At 36.1% G+C, this 21,090-nt stretch overlaps 3 protein-coding genes across 3 annotated transcripts in view; 1 reads left to right on the top strand and 2 right to left on the bottom strand.

Annotated features, from left to right (window-relative positions):
* The window catches only part of kiaa1328 (KIAA1328 ortholog), a 30,992-nt gene extending 29,693 nt beyond the window's left edge, over positions 1-1,299 (bottom strand). Inside the window, exon 1 of the mRNA XM_038277827.1 lies at positions 1,214-1,299. Coding sequence (XP_038133755.1) covers positions 1,214-1,268 — 55 coding nt within the window. The 5' untranslated portion in view covers positions 1,269-1,299. The remainder of the gene's footprint in view (positions 1-1,213) is intronic.
* On the top strand, positions 1,119-12,023 carry tpgs2 (tubulin polyglutamylase complex subunit 2). The gene is made up of 7 exons (XM_038277829.1): positions 1,119-1,609; positions 1,708-1,787; positions 1,878-1,965; positions 7,088-7,234; positions 7,409-7,522; positions 7,627-7,790; positions 11,105-12,023. Exons 1-7 carry the CDS (start codon positions 1,534-1,536, stop codon positions 11,309-11,311), a joined length of 876 nt encoding a protein of 291 aa, XP_038133757.1. The 5' UTR covers positions 1,119-1,533; the 3' UTR covers positions 11,312-12,023.
* Positions 12,024-12,511: 488 nt separating this feature from the next.
* aqp7 (aquaporin 7) lies at positions 12,512-20,113 on the bottom strand. Its single transcript, XM_038277828.1, has 6 exons — positions 19,792-20,113; positions 14,418-14,544; positions 14,191-14,328; positions 13,983-14,101; positions 12,922-13,139; positions 12,512-12,812 (listed from the first exon to the last, which is right to left on the bottom strand). Exons 1-6 carry the CDS (start codon positions 19,927-19,929, stop codon positions 12,599-12,601), a joined length of 954 nt encoding a protein of 317 aa, XP_038133756.1. The 5' UTR covers positions 19,930-20,113; the 3' UTR covers positions 12,512-12,598.
* Positions 20,114-21,090: the final 977 nt, after the last annotated feature.

Below are 21,090 nucleotides of genomic sequence, written 5' to 3' on the forward strand. Positions count from 1 at the left end.
TTAATAGATTGAAGAAAGGCAAGCATGGGCTTGTAAAAGACTCTCACAGTACATAACCCTGAGTACAAGTTCCACCATTTCATTTTATTCACACACACATTTGAGATAAAAAAAAAATTTATAAATTGAAATACTTTCCATCTACAAGAAAAAAAAACAGAAAGACTGTCTTTTTTTTTTTGTCGTTTGAGAAAACCTGGTTTCCCTTTGCCTTTTTACACCTAGCAAGACAGCGAGCTTTATTTTATCCTTTGTCTTTTTTTATCTAATTTTATTGCTTTGATATTGGGTGAATCTTGCTTTAACCCATACTTGAGCCCTTTTGTCTCTTACCTGATATATTTTTTTCTACAGCACTTTATCAGCTGTTGTTTTAAAAGTGCTTAAAAGGAATATTGGATTGGATAGTTTACATAGGATGCATAATATTGAACATTACTAATATAGAAAATGCAGCATATTTATAACATTAAAGCACTTGACAAATAAAATTGGATTGATTGGACAGGATGCATAATACTGACCTTTACAAATATAACATATTTATCTACAACATTAATCTCTTGTCATTTTGATTTGGAAAATACAATCATGCTAAAGTTAACAGTATTCTGGTGCTTACAATGTCAATTATTTTGTTTCTGGGATTTGTTTTATAGAGAAACATAAGTACAACAGATGATTTTAGCTGGTTTAAATAGCTAAACTATATGTTCAAGTTGTTAGAGTTTAGAAGTTAATAGCTAAATGAAGCTTATAGTTCAATAATAAAGTTAAACCATGCGATTGTATACTATTTTATGTATCATTACATTAGCTTTATTTCTACTACTAGATGCTCTTAAGTATTGATGTACAAACAACTATAGTAAGCATTATCGTAATTATTTTCTGAAATCGTTAAAAAATGTGAAACTAAACTGACACAAACTAATCTATCCAAATGAAGAAGCCAGCTGCTGCCTCACTTCCTTGCCTCACTGCTGCCTCACTTCCTTGCCTCACTGCTGCCTCACTTCCCTGAAAGCTCGCGAGATCAGGATGGTCTCACGAGGCTATCACTTCCTCTCACTGAATTGAATTTTCCTGCTGACTGCTCATAGAAAAAGACAACGTAAAACTAAATACATTTCAAACATGCATCAATTTGCGAACATTTTACAAGCGTAAAATACTCGGTGAAGCGTGGAAAGTCAAATGAATGTGTATTTACCGCCATTCATCCAAAATATCCTCGAATTTCCACTTCTCTTCGCTGCCGCCGCCATATTGAAACAACCGCCACCACTCCCAGGGAGCCAAGCGTTGCTAAGGAATGGTAGCCCCGCCCCCTTTTTTCAACTAAGAACTTGATAGGGTGAACTACATCGATATGACTTTCCTATTGGTTAAAAAATGTGTCCGTTTTTCATCTAACCTCCCCTTTTGCCTTTCTGCATTTAAATTAATAACACAGCTGCAACTAGACGCAGATGCAACAATACCGAATATTTCTGATAGATTTATGCTGATATATATCCATTAACTGTCACAATGGAGGACAAAAAAGAAGCGTTTGTTTCGAAAGGTGTGACGGAGTGGCTAACCCTAGGAATTATTAAAATACTCGGTGTGTATCATGTTATATTCATTAGCTACTTATGTAGCTACTATCTTTTAAGAAGTTTGGTATTGGCATGAAAAATTGTTTTGTCCTTTTTGGTCCAGAGAAAATGCCATGGGTGATGGATGTACGTTTCGCAGAGAGGGACCCTGCAGAAAAAGAGACCCTCCTGTCCTGGGAGCAGGTAGAATCAAAACTGCCCCTCCAGTTTAATTTAATGAAAAACGTTTTGCCGTTATGTTGAATGTATGCATCGTCTTGATTCTTCCCTCAGAAAAACTCATGCATTTTACCAGAGGATTTGCGAACCTTCTATCTGACCATTGATGGCTTCACATTAACCTGGAGTGTTAAAATGGATGGTAGGTAGCTGGGCCCCTAGCCATGACCATTCTAACATATTACATATTACAATAATCTAAAATCTAATTATAAATTTGGGGTATAATAAACAAATAACAACTGTAAATACTAATTGATTGTAAGTTACAATCAAGATATATTTGATTGATTTTAATGATAAAAAGTATGAGATTATTTGCATGTAAGCATTAGTGAAAACAAAAAGCCAGAACAAAATGGGTTATAAGAAGAAGAGAGGGTATGCCATAAAAAATCCAAAGCAATATCAGATAAACCACTGCCATAAACCATTAAAAACTGATTTTTAATGACAGGGCAAAACCAAAAAAATAACTAATAAAATAAATTATGGTACAGTGGAATCCGCTCATAGGGATCACGTTGGTCCAGAGCCAATTTGAACAGCATAAGCGGTTGATTACTATATCCGATTTTACAGTTTTTTCACTTATTTTTTATGCAGAATATCATCTAAATCCCATTTGTGTGGTTTTTCAATGAGAAAAATTAAATGAAACGGATAGCTTTCGTATGTGCTGAATTTTATTAGAGTACCATGCAACTTTAATTACAGTATACTGCGCTATGCCCAGACATAACTCTGGTAGCCTGGTGCCGCTGGTGCATTTTTTAAAAAGTCTGAAGTTTGAAACAAACGGTTTCATAAAACAACAACATAGAAGATAACTGCATACGCTACAGAAAATTAAAGCTTACATAACTCTGTTTTGTGTGGCGAATCTGCTGCGCCGTATTAAGAAATCACTTAACAAATTTATCAATGGTTACCTGGATCAGAGTGTTGTCCAAGACCAAGTTCACATCTTTTTCAAAATGATGTCAAAGGTCAAAGTTTTTGAAACCAACATGCAGAAGAACAGTCTTTAAAATGCAAACTGCATTCCTCATCTCAGCTGTGGAAGTGACAACAGTCTCTTCTTCATCCTCCTCGCTGCACGCAGCACTGGTACCCACACCAAAGCACTCTTGTACCTCCGCAATGATATCCTCATCCGACACCGGAGTGCTTTCATCACTTTCGATCCACATATTAATTATTTTTGCACATGTTTACATTCATAAAATTGCCAAAAATGAACACTATCACCGGATTTCTTGATTACTATAACAAATTATTTAAACAGCATTTGTATAGAAATGATTCCGTCCCAAGCCTTTTGAACACTGTAAGTGGTTGATTACTATATCCGTGAACCACTATAAGAGGATTCCACTGTAATTGGTGTGTTCAAATAGACTGGAATAGTTTCAATAAAGGTCACAGAATCCTGCTAAATTTACACTATTTCTGTTGAAGTGAGAATCAGAATTTTTTTCCTACTTTATAAAGGTCATAATTTCAGCTTGCCACTGAGCGTAAGAAGTGGAGATGCCTCCCTTCAACTGAGTAGAACAGCTCATATGCACCTGAGATGGGTAGAAGACAAAATACTGTGTTTTTTGAAAGATTTATACACCAGACAGGACAATCAAAGGGGAGGGCTTAAAAGTACATCCACTGAACGTGATAGACTCTGAAAACTTTCTATCAAATACTTGTTCATACATGAGAAGAACCAGAACATATGGATACGAGACTCCTATTTATATCAACATATTTGAACCTCACACAGGGCAGGCTGACATCTGGATACATAAAAAAAATCTTTTTAACTTAGAGATATGAGCTCTATGTACCACCTTGATTTGAATTCGACAAGTCTTGCATTTAAAGAAGTAGAGCTTACACGTCTACATATAGAAGTCCAAAAGTATTCTGAAATAGGGGAACCCAGATCTTCTTCCCAAGCAGATTTAAATCTATCTGAGGAAACATCACTCAGATCCTATAGTGTGCTATTGATAAACAATATGCGATATTTGTTCTTATGATCCAGAGAGAGAACAGGATCAACAATATTGATATTTATTAAAATAGAGGAATTGGAAAAATTAGAGGTGATTAAAATGACAAGCTTGAAGATACCTTAAAAAGTTAGATTGGGGAATAAAATTTTACCGCCGACCTGTTGAAATGAAGCAAACATTTTATTAATAAACAACATCGGAGGATTTGCAATATTTTTTTGTGATGGAAGCGTGATCCCAAAAAGGTCAGCGTGGACCATTTCCAGCAGATCCTTCACTCCTTCTCTACCCAGTCTGGGAAGTCTGATTTCTCGTAATAAAATGAAAGCGATGCTAAACAACACACGTTCGCTGCCTGATAATAAAAAAGAAAATACAATTTGGAAGCACAATGCGGCCAGCTGCCTTAGATTTTTGAACATATATTTTTTTTAGGCATTGACGTTTTTCCCATGCAATAAGTAGGATGAGATGAGAGCGTCCAACTTGAGAAGAATGGTCCAGGAATAAAAAAAAGGAGTGGTCTGAAAAAGATATAGAAATCTTGGTAAGGTAAGGTTATAGAAAGGGGTGAACAGCTAGAAAGCACTTGATTTATCCGGTCAAACAGAGAGACAAAGTTCTCTTGATACAGATCCTTATAACTCCTTATTACTGTAATACCTAAGTAGGAGAATATAGAGTTCTCAAACTTAAAAGGCCTGCTGTTAAAGTCCAAGACTTGTTCCACAGTGTTAAAAGGGTATATTTCACTTTTGCTCAGGTTCAGATCATAACAAAAGACATAACATTAGACACTGTAACAGATGGATGTGAAAAGAAAAGTAAAAGGCCATCCACGTAAATTGAGAGCCTATGTTCCAATGCCGCTTTTGCAGATCCCAGATCTTTTATCACAACATCGTAAAGCAATGGCAACAGGTTCAATTGCCAGAGGACAACCCTAACAAGTTCCTCGATGAAAGCTTAAAGGTTTAGATATCCGAAAGTTGGTATGGATGGTTAGAGTAAGATGTGAATAGGGTTATAGTTCGAGCCAATACCAAGAACATTAAACATGGAGTCCCACTTAACATGGTCAAATGCTTTCTCTGCATCAAGGGAGATGATACACATAGGAACACTAGACAATGGCTAATAAATAATGTCAAAGAGGCATCTAATGTTGAAAAAGGATTGTCTGCCTTTGATAATTTCATTTTTTGACAGTTCACTGAGCAAGAATTTAGCACAAAACCGAAATATTTTGCTTGGTGGAAAACTGAGTTTGATCTTTTCCCTTTTTTGCAATGAGAGATATGCAGGCCTCATAAAAAGATTTAGAGGAGGACCCTCTCCAGAGAGAAGATACATTTTTGTAAAAAAAAAACTGCCGGGGAACCAGAAGGATGTGGATATTTGCTGGAATGCATTGCCAGGACAGCTGACTTTATTTCTGTTAGAGAGATTGGGAGCCCCAAGACCTCTTCAGGTTAAGTGCAAGGCTTAGGGTATTGATATGATCCAGACACTCTGAGGTTGGGGTCATATTGTTTTGGGACTTTGAGGAGTTTAAATGGGCTTAAAAATCCCAGATTGCTTCCTTAATCTGTATATTATGTAAATCCTTTAGATATGTTTTGTTTGACTATTGTGTCCTTCAGCTGGTTTAACTGTATTTTTTCTGGTGGGGGGGTTCTCCACAAATGTAAAATGTGGACCTACTATTCAGGCTGATTGCTCTATTAAATACGTGGTTCGTAAGTTGAATTTAGTCTTGCATTCTAATCGTTTTTGCACAGATTAAGGGATTTATTTTGAGTATATTGTTTTTAAGTTTCTTTTATCTGCTTGATACATCATGTCTTTGTTTTTGAAATGAAAAATTAGTTGCACATTTATCATTTTATCTTAATTATTTTGATGGTTGTGTGTTAGGCAAAATTCTGTTGTTTTTTTTTTAGAAAACTATAGTATCAGATGCTTTTCAAATACAGAACTGTTGGCACACAGATGTATGAAGTATGTCCATGCACTGTACAATATGTTTACTAAGCATTTGCATGGAGGTGGTCGACCTCTTGTGCTTCTTAGGTGCTCAGCTTTTCTGCATTACTAGGATTGGTGTCAAATATTCCTCTTGACAAGAATCCATAGATTCTGTGGGGGTTAAATCAGCTCATTTTTCTGGTCAGTCCAGTACACTGATGCTATGCACTGCCAAAAATTTAAATCTAAATAAGCCATGTTTTCTTAAAATAAGTGTATTATTTCTTGAATTGAGGAGATGAGAATATTTGCCAATGGAGTAAGACAATTCACATTTAAAATAAGAAAAAACAATTTCATTGTCTTATTACAAAAAAAAAAAACATGGAATTGGTTTTCCAAGTTTGAAGATATTTTGCTTTCCGTCCAGGAAGCTTATTCAATTCAAAATGTCTGGATTGGTGTTGAGTTCCAAGCTTTATAGAGTAGCCCAACGAAACCTTGTTATGGCTATAAAAAAAAACATGCAATTGAATTGAAAAAGCTCCCTGGATGGGAAGCAAAACGTCTTCAAACTTTATTTTTTAAGTTTTTTTGGAATGGTTATGACCTGGATGACTGAGAATCTTCACCAGCATATTATCTAATTATCTTATTTTAAGAATAAAAATACTCATTCCATTGGCAAATTATCTTATATACCTAATCAAATTAAGGCTAAATAAACTTAATTTAAGACAAGTTTACTTCTTTCTAGATTGTATTTGCAGTGTGGTGCTTAGATTTCAGTATGACATAAAGAAAAAAGCTTTTTTCATCTGACATCAGGAAATGGAAACGTGTTTGACCCTGGAGGTCTGATGTTTGGGGTTTCAGGAGTGACTCAACACAATTAATCCAGCGGTTGAAGCCCATGTTAGCAATTAGTCTTTTTGCTTGTGCAACTCTTTACAGCACGTGTTTTCCTTCCGCACTATTTTCTAGTAATTTGTCTGGATGTAGCCCTCTATGAACAGCTAGCTTCTTTAGCAATGAACTTTGTGGATTGTTCTCCTAATGAAGGGCATCATCAACTGTCAGCACCTGTCAAGTTAGCAGTCTTCCCAGTGGTTTTGTAGATTATAACATAACAAATAAAACTGTGTTTTAGGGTTTGTTTAATAATATTTTAGGATTTCATCGGTTGTTAGCTAAAATTAAAAAACAGTAAGAATTGAAAAATATCGCTCTGTGTAGGATGAATCTGATTAAGCCCTTTTTGACTTAATGTATAATGTCTTTCAGATAAGTGTGTCCCTTTAGGTTGCATGTTGATCAACAGCGTGAACGGGCTGTGCCCGCTCACACTTCAGACCACGCCCGTTTCCTCCCTGGACCCCGATGCCCCCTCTCTGGCTGACCTGGACTGGGAGGAGGACAGCTCAGAAAATGGTAAAAAATCACCTGTCTGATGAGTACACATATTCCACTCAACAAATCCTGCATGTCACTTTCAATTACCTCTGTTTATGTGAGCTTATTTACCCAGGAATTAAGGCAATAAATGAGCCGCTGACTGGAGAGTAAATATTTGTTTACTTGTTTATTAATGCCTCCTCTTGTTAGGATTGGAGCCTAAGCTGTCCATGCCTCATTTTGATGCCCGGAGCCGAATTTATGAGTTGAATTCCTGCAGTGGGAATGGAAGAGTATGTCTGGTTTACAAAAACTGCACTCCAGGTGCTCATGTTAATATTACACCCTATTTTTAAATGCTAAACATAAAGAAGGTATGTGAACAGTCATGTTTTTTGTTGCATTATGTCGATGTTGCTGTTTTTCAGGGGTGGTTGCACAGCAGAGTGAAATCTGGTTCCTGGATCGCTCGCTGTACTGGCATTTTTTAACAGAAAAATTTACCGCCTACTACAGAATGATGATAACACACCTGGGTCTACCTGAGTGGCAATATAACTACACGCCATATGGCCCAAGCCCCCAAGCTAAGGTAAAATTTGATGGATCTTGATTTTTTTTTTTTTTTTTTTGTACACATGATTTCTCTGTAATGAAACCTTGTATTTATATGCAGAAAGGAAAAAACACTATAATAATGACTTTGTTGTAGGCCTGGTCAAAAAAATTATGAAATTAATTAGTTCTATTTTTTTTTGTTTCAAGCAATTTAAAAGAAAAAATGGAATGATTTTTTTTTTTTTTTTTTTTTTAACAATGACGCCTTTTTGGCCCCCCAGAATTTCTCTAGCTGCAGTACTACTCTCAGGTTGCAGTTAGGCTAGCGACAGCATCACATGAAACAGCAAATGACATCATAACTACCGGTGATGATGTCACCTGCCATTTCTGCCAAGCTGCTTGTAAACATTAGCATAACACAGGTTCACGGCGAGTTTATTTAGATGCGGTTGTATTAGAACAAATGGTTTGTATATTGAAAGGCATACTTTAAAACATTCAGAATGTGGAAAAAAAATTGTAAATTGAATTAAAAATGTTAAAATCTGAGATTTTTTTCCTAGGTCATATCCCCAAGCCCTACTTTGTCGTCATAAAGCTGTTTTGCAGGGTAGTTAGTTGTAAATTCCTAGCTGTTGTCTTGAGATGTCGCTTCAATATTTCCATATTTTTTTTTTTTCTTCATTATGCACTCTGTATGTACTGTATGTATTGTCAGGTGCATGAGTCCCTCCTGCAGCAAATCAACTGCACATGACCTCATCCTGCTTCCCAGCTGGGGTTGTATCTGATGTCTTGCAAGCTTCCCCCTTTCCCCTCCAAACGATCACTGTAATCAAACACTTCATTTCTAATTGGGTGTAGTTGTAAAAATGAAGGTCTTTGTCCCCGAGTGTGTTTGGAGTAATGGCTTCTGCGTCACTGATTGACTTTTCCATCCACCTTTGGTAAAGGATGTTTCACTGTACTGGCTGAGGATCTCTTACCAGCTTTGTCTGGACCTTGACCTGCTTTTTGAATCAGATATTTAATTAAATTAACATGGAGCCATCTCCTTAATGTATTCAAGAAAGGATGAAACATCTTTTGGTCCACAGCTCTTGGCTGATTTATTTTGATTTGTCCATGTTGTGAAATAGGGAAGCTTGCTTTGTTGCTTTAAAATGCATTCAGATAAGTGCCTCCAACTGACCCAGATGTTGTAAATCACAAGCTTACAAAACTGTGACATCATCAGCATCTGAACTTGTAGATGTTTTAAACATAAGATAATCATGTTGTATTTAAACTTCTCACCTTAAAAAAGTAATCTATAATTCTCACTTTGCAGTATATTACAATAATATTAACAACTAACATCATATTAATCTAGGCACTGTTAATATACCTAAAAGAGAAACAGTTTGGTCGGATTTAAATTCAAGTTAGATTTATGTTTCAACAGTTTATGGAAAATCTTGTTTCAGTTCTAGTTTTTAAGGCCACTGCAGAAATGTGTGAGTATATTTACATGACTACAAAGGAGGTAGTTTCCATAGACTCTAGGTAACAATTAGGAGTAACTGGAGAAAATGTAATGTGGTACAAATTAAAATGAAGTCAATCATCAAAACCTAATTTGCACACAGTTTATGCTATAAAGTTTGATGTTAGTACCATTTAAATGGTCTAATTTTAAGCTTAGAGGAAAGTGTTACAAAGGACAGAAAACTAAACTAGAACAGACGGACTGCTTTATCACTGATTAGTACTTCCAGTCATTGTTATTTCGTCAACTATTGTTTCAGGGGCTCTTTAATGGGTAAAAACTAATAGCTGTTTGTTGTGATGAATAAAATAAAACTGATCTATGATTTAAGAATATAGATAACCTTTACAATTTCACTAAAAAACGGAAATATTTTTTAATTGGAAAAAAGGAAATAGAGCAATAGCCCAGTTGCATATATGTGCACCTTTAAACATGTTTTGTCACAGCACCCTTTGACTTAATTTAAGGATATTGATTGATTTTTTTACCTTTTTAATGGTCTTTTTCAAAACCTTTAATTACCTTTCATGAGGTCATTCTTCTGTTGATTGGAATGCGTATTTGAGCTCCCTGAGATGCTGGGGGAAAAAAACTCTTTGTCTTCCATTTTTTAGCAGACATCTCAATGTTTGGAGGTATTTAAAAACGTTACTAACTAAGAAACTTTGGTTTTCTGGAGAACATTACCCCTTAGCATGACACTGTCACCCCCATGTTCCCCTAGGGGTATAGTGCTTTACTGGTGTGTAGTGCTCTTCGTGTTCCAAACATACCTTCAGGAAAATCCTGGCTGTTTTCATACTGAGATAAATAATCCCTCTTGTAACCCAGTTGCTGAGGCCAGACATATTGAAAAACCAATAGGTTGTTGTTGCATTTAGATCGCAGCTGTATTAGGAATTCCTGCAGCTGTTGGTGTTGCTGTTGACCTCTTGGCACCATTCCTGACCAGTTTAAAAGTCCTGTCATTTGTTGAGGTGTAGAGGAATGTTCAGTGCCTGCAGTGTCATGTTTCATGTTTTCTTCTTCCAGTTGCTGAACATTCCTTCATACAAGGATAATTTTCTTACATTAAATGGCTATTTGTTGTTTATTCTTATGTCATTAATCATTAATAAGACAGTTTTGCATTTTTTTTTCTTAATTCAGGGTTTTAACTTCGACCTATGGTTCCTAAACTTGGTCCGAGTTTAAGTTTTGTTATGATGATTACACTAAATAAATGAATTAAGGTATCACCCATCACATACTTAAACTTTGGGGTCTTTACTTAATGTAGGATAATTCTGTTTGGTTACAAAAGTATCAATTAAATGAAATGTGCTGATCTAACATTGATCTCAACAAAGCAGTAAAATAACCATTTACGACCAACTAATTCAGAAGCATTGTACTGGTTTCCTTATTTATTTTGTATTTATTCTGATTTTTTTTTCCTTACAGATAATGATAGCAAATTACATATAGTCATATACGTATCCGGATTTAAAAAGGTCGAACTTTTTAGAACCCCTGCCCTGACTGCAGTTTTATTGGGTTTTTAAATTGAACAGAATGTTTGGCCAAAATTCATTAAAAAAAACTTTAAAAACAAAAGTGTTCAATGATTTGTTTAAATTTTAAGTTTAAATCTTTAAAGTTTATGATCTAACCTGACATTAAAGTTCTGCAGAACTTTATCAATGAGAAGATGAATATGCTTCGTCTTCTTTCCTCTGTTCTGAATTTAAAACATTTTATTGAATTTTTTTTTCCTGTGTAACTCCGTCTTCTGTTTATTTTCTAACATGCTGTTTTTGTTTGTTCTTTTGTAGCAGTGGGCCGCCCTCTACAAGCCCCTGATTTTCAGCGAGAAGGATTCTGCTGGGGACGTTTTGCTGAACACGTTTGATCCCACAAAAGTCTTCAAAGGTAAAACCAAGGTATCACCCACCAAGAAGAAGCAGGCGACCCCGTGCAGCTCAGGACCCCCTGCTAAAGGACAAGGCAACACAGGAAGACCAAGTGGAGCAAAACGCTGAAATCCAATCTAAGACATTGTCTGCAAGGCTGTTATGTTTTCGTCTACCTTCCAAACGCATCTTGAAGTAATGAGCTGTCATCAGCTGTTTGCTGCATGTTTTGCAATTTTGCAAAGCATGCTAACAAGGAATTGAACAGCAAGACTAAAAGGTAGTATTCAATGTTGTATTTAAAAGATATAGGGGATTTTGAAATATTTAAAACTTTGCCAGGAAATATATCAATCTATACTATACTCACTTGTTTCAATACAAACTTTCTCCAAAAAATTGCCTTATTTCTTTTTTTTTTTTTTTTATTACAAATGCAAAACTAAATAAATGCTGTAAAATGTATATATTTATATTTCATAATTTAAAATAATAGTTGCTTTTATGTTTGGAATAAAATGCCTATACTTTTTGTTTTTAATGTTGATGTATAAACATGTTTAAAACAGTTCTGTAAAACATTTTTAAAAAGTAGCCCCCTTTATTTTAAAGGTTTAAGACTTACGTCTTTGTTGCAATAAATGATAAACAAGAACTGCTGATTGGTCATGAATTATTTGTCTTCTAGTAATGTCACCACTATGCCATTTAGGTGGCCGCATATTTCCACTGTAGGATAGCCTACTTCTTAATTTCTGTGGTGCTTATTTTGTTAACTTCCTCAAGACTTGACAGGGATGAAAAATAAATAAGATGGCAAAATAGACAACATTATAGATATTACCCTAGGACAAATATCTCAACCCAACGTCATGTGAATGTTTGTCTTTTAGTTGTAAGAGATCCATAAGAACTCAATCCTTTCTTATATTAAAGCAGTCCTAAAATAAAAGTAAAAGTGCTCTTTTATATACGGTAATAATTGTCTGACTGTTTATTTCTCTTACTCTGTAAGTTTTAATAATCAGAGATTAAATAAAAATGATGATCACATACATTTAATTTTGTAAAGAAGTTATAAAGATGACACCACATTGTTAACAGTGTTAACAACAGTTAACTGTTTCCACCAGTTTAACTCTTGGTCAACCTAAGTTTATTTTCTTTCCTTACAGCAGACTATGAACAAAGTTCATAGTCTGCTGTACTAATTACAAAACAGAAGGGCTTTTTTTAATCATCTGTTTTGCAGTTAAATTATCTTTGTTTTAAATATCGTAATTGCAGTGTAGTTAAGCATTGCTAACTAAGCAGAAAAACAGTCACAGATTGATCTGTTTGTGACTTTATACATTGTAGGTGTTGTTTTAAGACGGTTTCAGCAGCATCCTCAAATCCCCACAGCTGTACAAGCGTTTAGTTGTTTCCATTTGTTTCTGGTTTCACACATACATCAGAACAGATGTTTCTTTTATTCTTCAGCGGGAAAGACTGTTCTTCGTCAGGCTCCATCTCCTGTCCAGAGGACGGTGGGTGGTGCATTTCTACAAAAACCTTATACAGCCCAGCTCCCAGTACTCCTCCAATGGGAGTAGCCACTAGAGGGACCCACCACCACCCATCTCCAGACCTACAGAGAGAATAACACCAAATTTAGAAAAAAAAGGTTAGGATGACTAAGCAAAAAAAAAAAAAATAATAATCTAATTTAGCATTGCATAAACATCCTCTGTGATTACCTGAACACATCCCATCCCCAGCCTGCAATTGCAGTGAAGATCCTTGGTGCAATGTCTCTTGTTGGGTTGATAGCATAACCACTGTTGCTGCCCAGAGAAATTCCAACAAGAACAACAAGGAGGCCCACAGCGATGGGTTCAGCCCCTCTAGCAGCTGGTTTGTTCTTTTGGTCGGATAGAGCCATCAGGCACAGCAGCAGCATGGCTGTACCAAACACCTGGCACACACAGCACAAATAATTATAACACTATTTTATACAAAATGGACATTAGAAGGTTTAAAATGTATAAATCCGCATACAAAAAAGTTAAGATGGATAGGAGAATAGTCATTGGTTTAGATCTGTTTAATCATTGATAAAATGCAACTGGATAGTGCATTGTTCACTGTAAAGGGTGTAGCACTTAAAGTTTTATATTTATATTTATAAATATATATTTCCCAAAGGAATAGACAGACAGGCAGACAAGAAAATAAGAACAATATAGGTTCACATGTTCTCTCCATCCAATCAGACTGAGATTGTGGCTGTAGTCAAAAGCTTTAGGTTTGCAAAGATGGTAGAAACAAATGCCCCCCAAAAATGAACAGTTTTAACAGCATATATTAATTTAGGAATGCTGAGTAAAAATCAACACAATTCCTTTCCTTCTGCTTCGTGATAACTGTATGTAGCACTTTATAATATTTAGTACTGCTTAAAGAACAAGTCAAGAATTTTTGTGTTTAACCCGTTGCCAAATATTTAATAACCTTTACGATTTTTCTCAATTAAATTATATTGTATTTCTTATCCACTGGCTTAACTTACTATAAACAACACAAAAGAAAACAAATCTCAAAACAAGCATGTTGTTTAAACAAAAAAAAATCATAGCATGATCATTTCGTTTAGCTTTTGTTTTATTTTCAAGACTGTTAAAGCAACTCCTCTAACATCTATATTTTGAACCTCTTTATTATCAAATTAGACTATGGAAACAATAAAGGTTTTTGTAGAACAATTCAAGAAGGAAAAGGGATGGATATCATTTAAAATGAATTTGAATATCATGGCTACCTGGTCAAAGAAGCCACCAATCAAGGAGAGGTATGGTGCAGGGTAGGTGGCAAAGATCCCAGCTGTGGCCCTTTCACCCGTAACAGTCAGGTTTCCACCACAATAGTCATAAATGGCCTCTGTAAGTGAATTCACATAATTTTTTATCTGAAAACGAATAAAAAGTGCTGATAATGCAGTCTGGTGTATATGACCTCTATAGACTTACCGTAGTAAATAGCGTAAATTGTTGCTGCACCGAGGAAGGACCCCAAAAGCTGTACAAAAATATACAAGGGCAGCCTCTTCCATTGCAGGCGGCCAAAGACACACATTGTGAGGGAGACTGCTCCATTCATATGAGCGCCTGACAGGAGATAAAAGGGTTAAAAAACTAAGTCATCCACACATGGACACAAAAGCTTTCTCAATCATTTTAAAGGTCTTTTTGCTCACCAGACACATTTCCTCCAACATGAACCCCCATTGCAACAGCTAGTCCAAAGCCGAGGTTGATGCTGAGGTACTGTCCGAATACTCCTTGACCGGTCACAACCTGGGCCACAGAACCCAGACCTAATGCCTGTACACATTGGAATGATAAGGATTTTTTTATTCAGGTTCATAAAAAATTAATTTAGTTTAATTTAATCCCAACTGATAATCATATTCTGTTTTGGTCATTGTGATCTACATTATACTATAAGACATACAGCATTTTACTATCCACAACAATGACCAATCTGCCATTAAGCAACACCTTGATGCATTAGTAATTCATTATCAACCTTTAAATATCAGAATTAGCTTTTACTCCTCTTTTTCTGTTGAGTTTGATTTAAGATCAATTCAAATCATCAACTTTTTTTTTTTTTTATCAATGATCATCTTTCAGCTTCTCAGTGAAGTCTCAAATGCTGATTAGGTGAGGATGATCACACTCTCATCTCCTCATACCTGCCATTTTCACATCTTTAAATAGAAAGGAGCTTGAATTCTTCCAGTCAGTCAAACAAGCAGCTACACATCTAGCTAAAGCAATAGAGATAAGTATGTTTAAAACATTCTAGCCTCTGTGCACTATTTTCAGATCCCTTTAGAGTGCAAAACTAGAATGACATAATCAGCTCAAAATGAGGATCAGTAGGGTTTTGACAATGCGATGTTACCCCCAAATCATAAAAACAACCCAAATAAAGTTGGTCAAACAGACGGCAAAAAGAGAAGGAGAGCAAATAGGAAAGAGTTTGAAGATGCAGATCATGAATAACCTGCTGTGAAAATGCAGGAGCATGAAACAGAAGATTGACTCTCCTTGGCCTGCTTGTTATTGGATCTGATCGTGACACTGAAGTAAAGCATCCTCCTCCCTCCTGATAGATGTGAAGAGGCAGAGATAAAATGCTGCTTGTGGTGTAAACCAACATCGCTATGGTTGTGGCAGCTATAAGTAAGGTTTTGGTTTTGCAGCCGGCATCAGGTAATAATCTAGGAGAAGCTCAATCAAAAACCTGTAAACTACTTTTTTTTTTCTTTTTTTTTTTCAAAATCACAATTTTTTAGCCTTGTCTTATTTTCTGTGAAAAGCATAAATCATGACAGCATTTTGATGGCCACCCACCGTGCACCTTCAGACACATGTTTATTACATAAAAAACTTTTTTTGTTCACTGGACTAGATAACAATGTGTACCACAGTTATTTCCTTTTTTCTTTGCCTGCTGTTTGTTTGTTTCTGTACCATTTCTGCTCAAAGTTAAAGTGGTTTTCTCATTCTCACTTACTAAGAGCTCTACAGACACAATGCAGTTGTCTTTTAAATGAGTTTTAAAGAAAAAGAAGTGGGAGAGTTTTTTCAGATTGTGAGAAATATGTTTTTGAAATGTAAGTGTCTGACAGTGAGAGTTTAAAAAAAAAAATTAAATATTCAGTTTAATAAAACAGAATATCGCAGAGGGGTTAAGCTGTAATGTAATAACTTGCTCTGAAGCCAAAGCTGTTTCTACAGCTAATGGAAACCACAAGGATGATTTGGAGAAAAGCATGTTGCCGGAGGCACTGCTGTAAACTGGTGTGAGGGGAAAAGCTGCCACTGAAGCTGCAGGTGGCGCTGAAACTGCAGGTGGCGCCGAAGCTTGTAAAAGAGAAGGTGAGGCCTCTGATGCAGAAAGCAAAGCTGGTTTGCAGGAGCCAGAGAAACCTGTGTCACTGAGACTCTGACACCTAATGTGGAAAATCTGCTGCAGCTGTTAACTGGAGCCATGGTGTTAAAACAGCTGGATTGGGATGTGTAGGATTGCTCCCCCATCTCTGTTGGTGGGATGGAATGGAGTAAACATCTACAGTACTACATTCAGACAAGGATGCAGAAATGAGGAGGAAACAGAGAGGAGAGGGAAATGGAGAGATGCAGATGCATTTTGGTGGACTCCTTCACGCTATAGTTTTTATAACAGGGTACATTTTACAGACAGTTGTAAGTACCTGCAAGGTCGGTTGCTTGTTGGGAAAATCTTTCTGTTTTGTTTGTAGGAGTATTACCCAAAAAGCAGACAATAGGAAGGCATGTAGTATGAAAGACAAGCTTGTAGAGTCTTAAAGGAAACCACTATAACAAGGAAATATGCTTGAGAGCAACACAAAATGGGGCCACTGAGAATCAACATGGCAAGCACATGACAAGGAGCAACGGAAAACTGTCATTTAATTCTAAGGAGGTGATGTGTGGCCTGATTGGGAAAAACTGACTTGTCTAGTTAGAAACAAAGGAGGGTAGGAACTAGAGCTATTCAAGCTCTGGTGACAATACAGTAAAGGGTGTAGATGGAAGCTCTTTATCCTTTTCTAACATATATTCGTTATCTGAAGATGGGTTTTATAGGTTAATGTTGAAAGAAATATTATTTTAGAAAAGTATTTCTTCTGCCTGAAGTTTACTCTATATTCATGTTGTACTTTTGTTTGTTTGATTGTTTGTTTTCTTTATTTTATTACTGTAAATACCAGCATTTGCAAATAACTATCTGCCTGTTTGAATAATTTTATACATTTAATCATTTATTATGAACCAATAATTCCTCAGTACTTAAGTAATCTTACTTTTTACCTTGCTTGAGTCATTTCCTGAAAGACTGCTTTCTACTTAAACTTTAGTTAATGATGTTGATATAATGGTACTCTTACTTGAGTAAAATGTTTGGGTATTTGGGTACTGATGGCTGGATTTAGCTAATTTCTTCCACCTGCTTAGCTCAGCACAGCGCTCACTGTCACTCATCTGATCCACCTGTTCCTGTTTTCTATTTAAGCTGTCTGTTCCCAGCCATCAGTGTCAGATTATTAAAGCCATGTGTGAGAGTTTTCTAGCAAACCTGTGTGTTCCTGATTACCTGATCCTGACTAGTTTCATGTTCTGCTTGTTCTGCATGTTTGCCTGATCTGTCTTTGGACTGTTACCTGGATTCTGCCTGCTTACGACCTTGGATCTGTCTCCCTACCCTGGCTTGGAAACTCCTTCGGTACCTATTTGAATCTCTGATCTTCTGGTCTGAAAACCTGCTCCTTGTTTGACCCTGGCTTTGAATTAATCCTTCCGGATTCTTCTGCTCTTCTGCGTCTGCTGACTCGTCGGTCTGATCTGCTTCTCTCCCGAAACTCTGGGGGCCAGTCCTGATGCTTGATGAGGAGAAGCAATCCCTCCAGACTCCACTCCTTCTTCTGGGCTGAGACTGAACTTTAACCAAGTTAGTGACCTTGATGCTCATTATCGTTTCCAGTCTGAGTTTTGAAGTCACTAACCTGAGTTTCTACCGCTACAGAGTATCCAGTGACCCTGCTCCAGCTGACGAGTCGCTGTACACAGAGCATTTAATAAACACTTGCTTTTTAAGCACTCTGATCTGTCTGCTTGAATTTTGAGTCCTACGTTCTGAGCTTTTGACAAAATCATTGATCAATTAATTAATTTACGTCAAAGTCACATGGTTAGCATGTGCTCAAATCTACCGAGCACATGGTGTCCTCTCATGGCTGATAGCTTGAGGACTTTCCCCAAGCTTGAAAGCCACACAAAGGGAAGAGTGGCCACAGTGCTGGATGTGCAGGTCATAGGCCCGTAGAGCCTGCAGAGCTGGAGGGGATTTTTATATGTACCAAAACTATTAATCTGTCTGGTGGGGGAGGTCGGAGGTTGTTAAATTATTATCATTTGAATATCTGTGGGAAAGAAAAAAAGACACTTCTTTTTGAGAACAGTTTAATAAGATGTCTGGTCTAAAAATCAGTTTTTAAAACGTTTTTTGTTTGTTTGTTTTTTCATTTCAAAACCATCTTTTGGCAATTCAAAAATATCACAATAAATTGTGTCTGCTGTTTAAAAATACAATTGTTTAGCTTAGAGACACAGTATCCATGGTTGTGTACTTTTCAGAGAACCCAAGGTTGCAGTGCATTATTAATTATGCTCATTGAGACAAAAAAAATAACTGATTTGTGAAATTGAATGAATGTTGCATCTGTTCCTGATAGTTGTTGCACCCGTCCCACAGATAGGGATGGTTGCAACAGTTTTTATCAAATGAACATTGCATAAAATGTATCCCAAATATATATATTTAAATGGTAGGGGTAATTAGCGGACATAAGAAAGTTTATATAAATAAATATATAAACTTGGTGGCCCAATTAAGAAAAACATTTTGCAAATCATCCCCAGGCACTCCTGCTATAAATGTCAGGGATAACACAACTAATCAGCATTAAATTAATAAATAGGGATACAGGGAAAAACAGCTGAGGTAGTGAATATAATAAAGAAAATACTTGTACTGGAAACCTTCTGTTAAATCTTTAAAAAAATCAGCTAAGTTCAATTCATTTCAAATCTTTGGTGTTTTTTTATTTTAGCAGTTTGGTCTCCTGTATTGTATTTGGCTTCATTCATCCATCATAATTAAGTTACTCTGATAACTAATAAATAAGATCTACCAGCAGCATCTTTTTAAATACTTAAAAAAACTGACATTTAATAGTTTCATAACAAAAATGTATTTCATTTATTTCTTAATTTGTTTTTCTTAATGGGTCTAAAATAGAAATTAGAAGGGATAAAACGGCACTGTCTCGATACAAAGACGGTTTAAAGAAACTAGTAAATAAAAACAGCCAAAATATGCTGGTCATTTTATTTCATTAGCTTATAAGATGTTTTTTTCTTTCTTTTACATTTTACATTTTGAAAGCATAAAATCATCTTCGTAATTAAATGATTTATCACTGAACTCTTTTGAACTCTGTTAAACATCCTGTTCAAAGAAAAAACAGCTGACACTGACAAACAGCAGGAAACGGTGGAAGCTAGATGCTGATTTTAAAAATGATGGTTATGTTGGTCAAAGGTGTCATTGCCTTTATTCAAAATGTCATTATCTGTACCAAATCCCTCCTTATTGGGATGTTTTGTTTCTGTACTGATAGGTCCATCTAATTTTTCCCAGTGCTTTAGGTAATGAGTCAGTGTAACCTCGGACAGTTAGCGTGCCTTTTGAAACTCTATCCTTGGGGCCGGCAGCCTGACCATTGCTCTTGTGACACAGCATTTCCTTGTTCCCGCACCAATCCCCGCTCACTTCCATGTGACACGTGACAAACTTGCTTGTTTGTGTGTATTGGAGAGTTTGAGCAGGTTATCAGGGTAAAGAGCATAGTATTAATGATTAATGGAATATGGTTGTCATACATAAGCACCTAATTTTACATTTTGAAAAAAAAGAACTGAGTGCTGTCTAATATATAGTATATACAGTATTTTTTAATATACATCCATTCTTACCATCATGACATATGTTGAAAGAAATTCAGCAAGTCCCACTCGTGACAGTTCACTCCTCAACCAAACTTTGGGTTGCTTTATTTCCACTTGACTCCGCTGGGATACCCCTAATTCTACTGATTGCATCAAGTCCTTCATCTTTCCTTTGGTTCCTTCCTTACAGTTTGAGCAAACCTCTCTGGTTCAGACTCCAGTAAAGAATTTATGAAATCCCATGTCAAGTTGTGGAAAAAAACAAAAGTGAATAGTTTCCTCCCCTCCTCTGTTTCCCCTTTCTCTCACTGTATGTGTGAGTGCCTGCCTCCCTCTGTCTCACTTATCTATTAGGTTTGTCCACATTTATTGGCCTGACCCAACTCCACCTTCTGACAGATTCTCTCAAAAATCACTGACTGATCCTCAAATATTTTGGAACAATGAGTAAAATCAGTTTGCAGTGCCCAGAAGCTTTTAAAAACAGATAAAAAAAATTGTAGATACACTGCCTCATCTACATTTCTGCTGTATTTTTCACTCATAAGCTGTGCTGATTCAACACAAGACTAGTATATGTGGGATTGGTTAAAGTATTGCCCCCTATTTCATAGATTACCTACACTTTACAGCTCAAAACCACAAAATCCAAAAAATCATTACGAAAACAACCCAAATAGGGGGATCAAAGTAACGGCAGCTGATGGGGTCTCAGGATGTTTGGTTAGTTTCATAGACATGCAAACTGGTTTTCAACTCCTTTTCTCTATTGCCACCTAGAGGCTCATATTTGCAAGAAGAGGTAAAATGCAAAGTAAGACCCTTTGTATGAATGAATGCCCAAATTTGCAAAGACATTCATAGTAAGTCAAGATTAGAATTAGACTTAATTTTATTTTATTTTTAATATTCTGTCCACATATCATTGTTCATGTCTTAAAAATGCACTATGCAATTCTAAAGTCACATCAGTTATTAGAAGTTGAACACAATGCCAATACAAGACTTACTTTATCAAAAATATATTCATATTTTGTCCTTGTTGTAATTAGTGAGAATATTTTATTAAAATGGTTCCAACTTTAAAATAAAGAGCCTACATTTTTTGCGCAATTTGTCCCAATTTTAATTAACTTTATCAAGATTTAATGTGACATGCTTCAGCGGAATAAAGAGTGGACAGTTGTGGGGAAAATAAGCCATGTGAATTGGGAAAACAGATCAGAACCTACCAACAGTGGTGTTCCCTGAGGTTTATTTAGTGTTATAGGTCTATTGAAACTTTCATGCCCTCCCCCAGGCGATCCGACCAGTTCTGATCAGTCC

The sequence above is a fragment of the Cyprinodon tularosa genome, unplaced genomic scaffold, assembly GCF_016077235.1.
Source record: "Cyprinodon tularosa strain WSP-4 unplaced genomic scaffold, ASM1607723v1 ctg135, whole genome shotgun sequence".
NCBI classification, from domain to species: domain Eukaryota; kingdom Metazoa; phylum Chordata; class Actinopteri; order Cyprinodontiformes; family Cyprinodontidae; genus Cyprinodon; species Cyprinodon tularosa.

Coding starts and splice junctions, on each gene's coding strand:
- tpgs2 (XM_038277829.1), top strand. CDS start 1,534: ATGGAGGACAAAAAAGAAGCGTTTGTTTCGAAAGGTGTGACGGAGTGG. Junction 7,235..7,408: donor GGAGGACAGCTCAGAAAATG/GTAAAAAATCAC, acceptor TCCTCTTGTTAG/GATTGGAGCCTAAGCTGTCC. Junction 7,791..11,104: donor GCCCAAGCCCCCAAGCTAAG/GTAAAATTTGAT, acceptor GTTCTTTTGTAG/CAGTGGGCCGCCCTCTACAA.
- aqp7 (XM_038277828.1), bottom strand. CDS start 19,929: ATGAAGGACTTGATGCAATCAGTAGAATTAGGGGTATCCCAGCGGAGT. Junction 14,102..14,190: donor AATTTACGCTATTTACTACG/GTAAGTCTATAG, acceptor ATTCACTTACAG/AGGCCATTTATGACTATTGT. Junction 12,813..12,921: donor TGGGGATGGGATGTGTTCAG/GTAATCACAGAG, acceptor TTCTCTCTGTAG/GTCTGGAGATGGGTGGTGGT.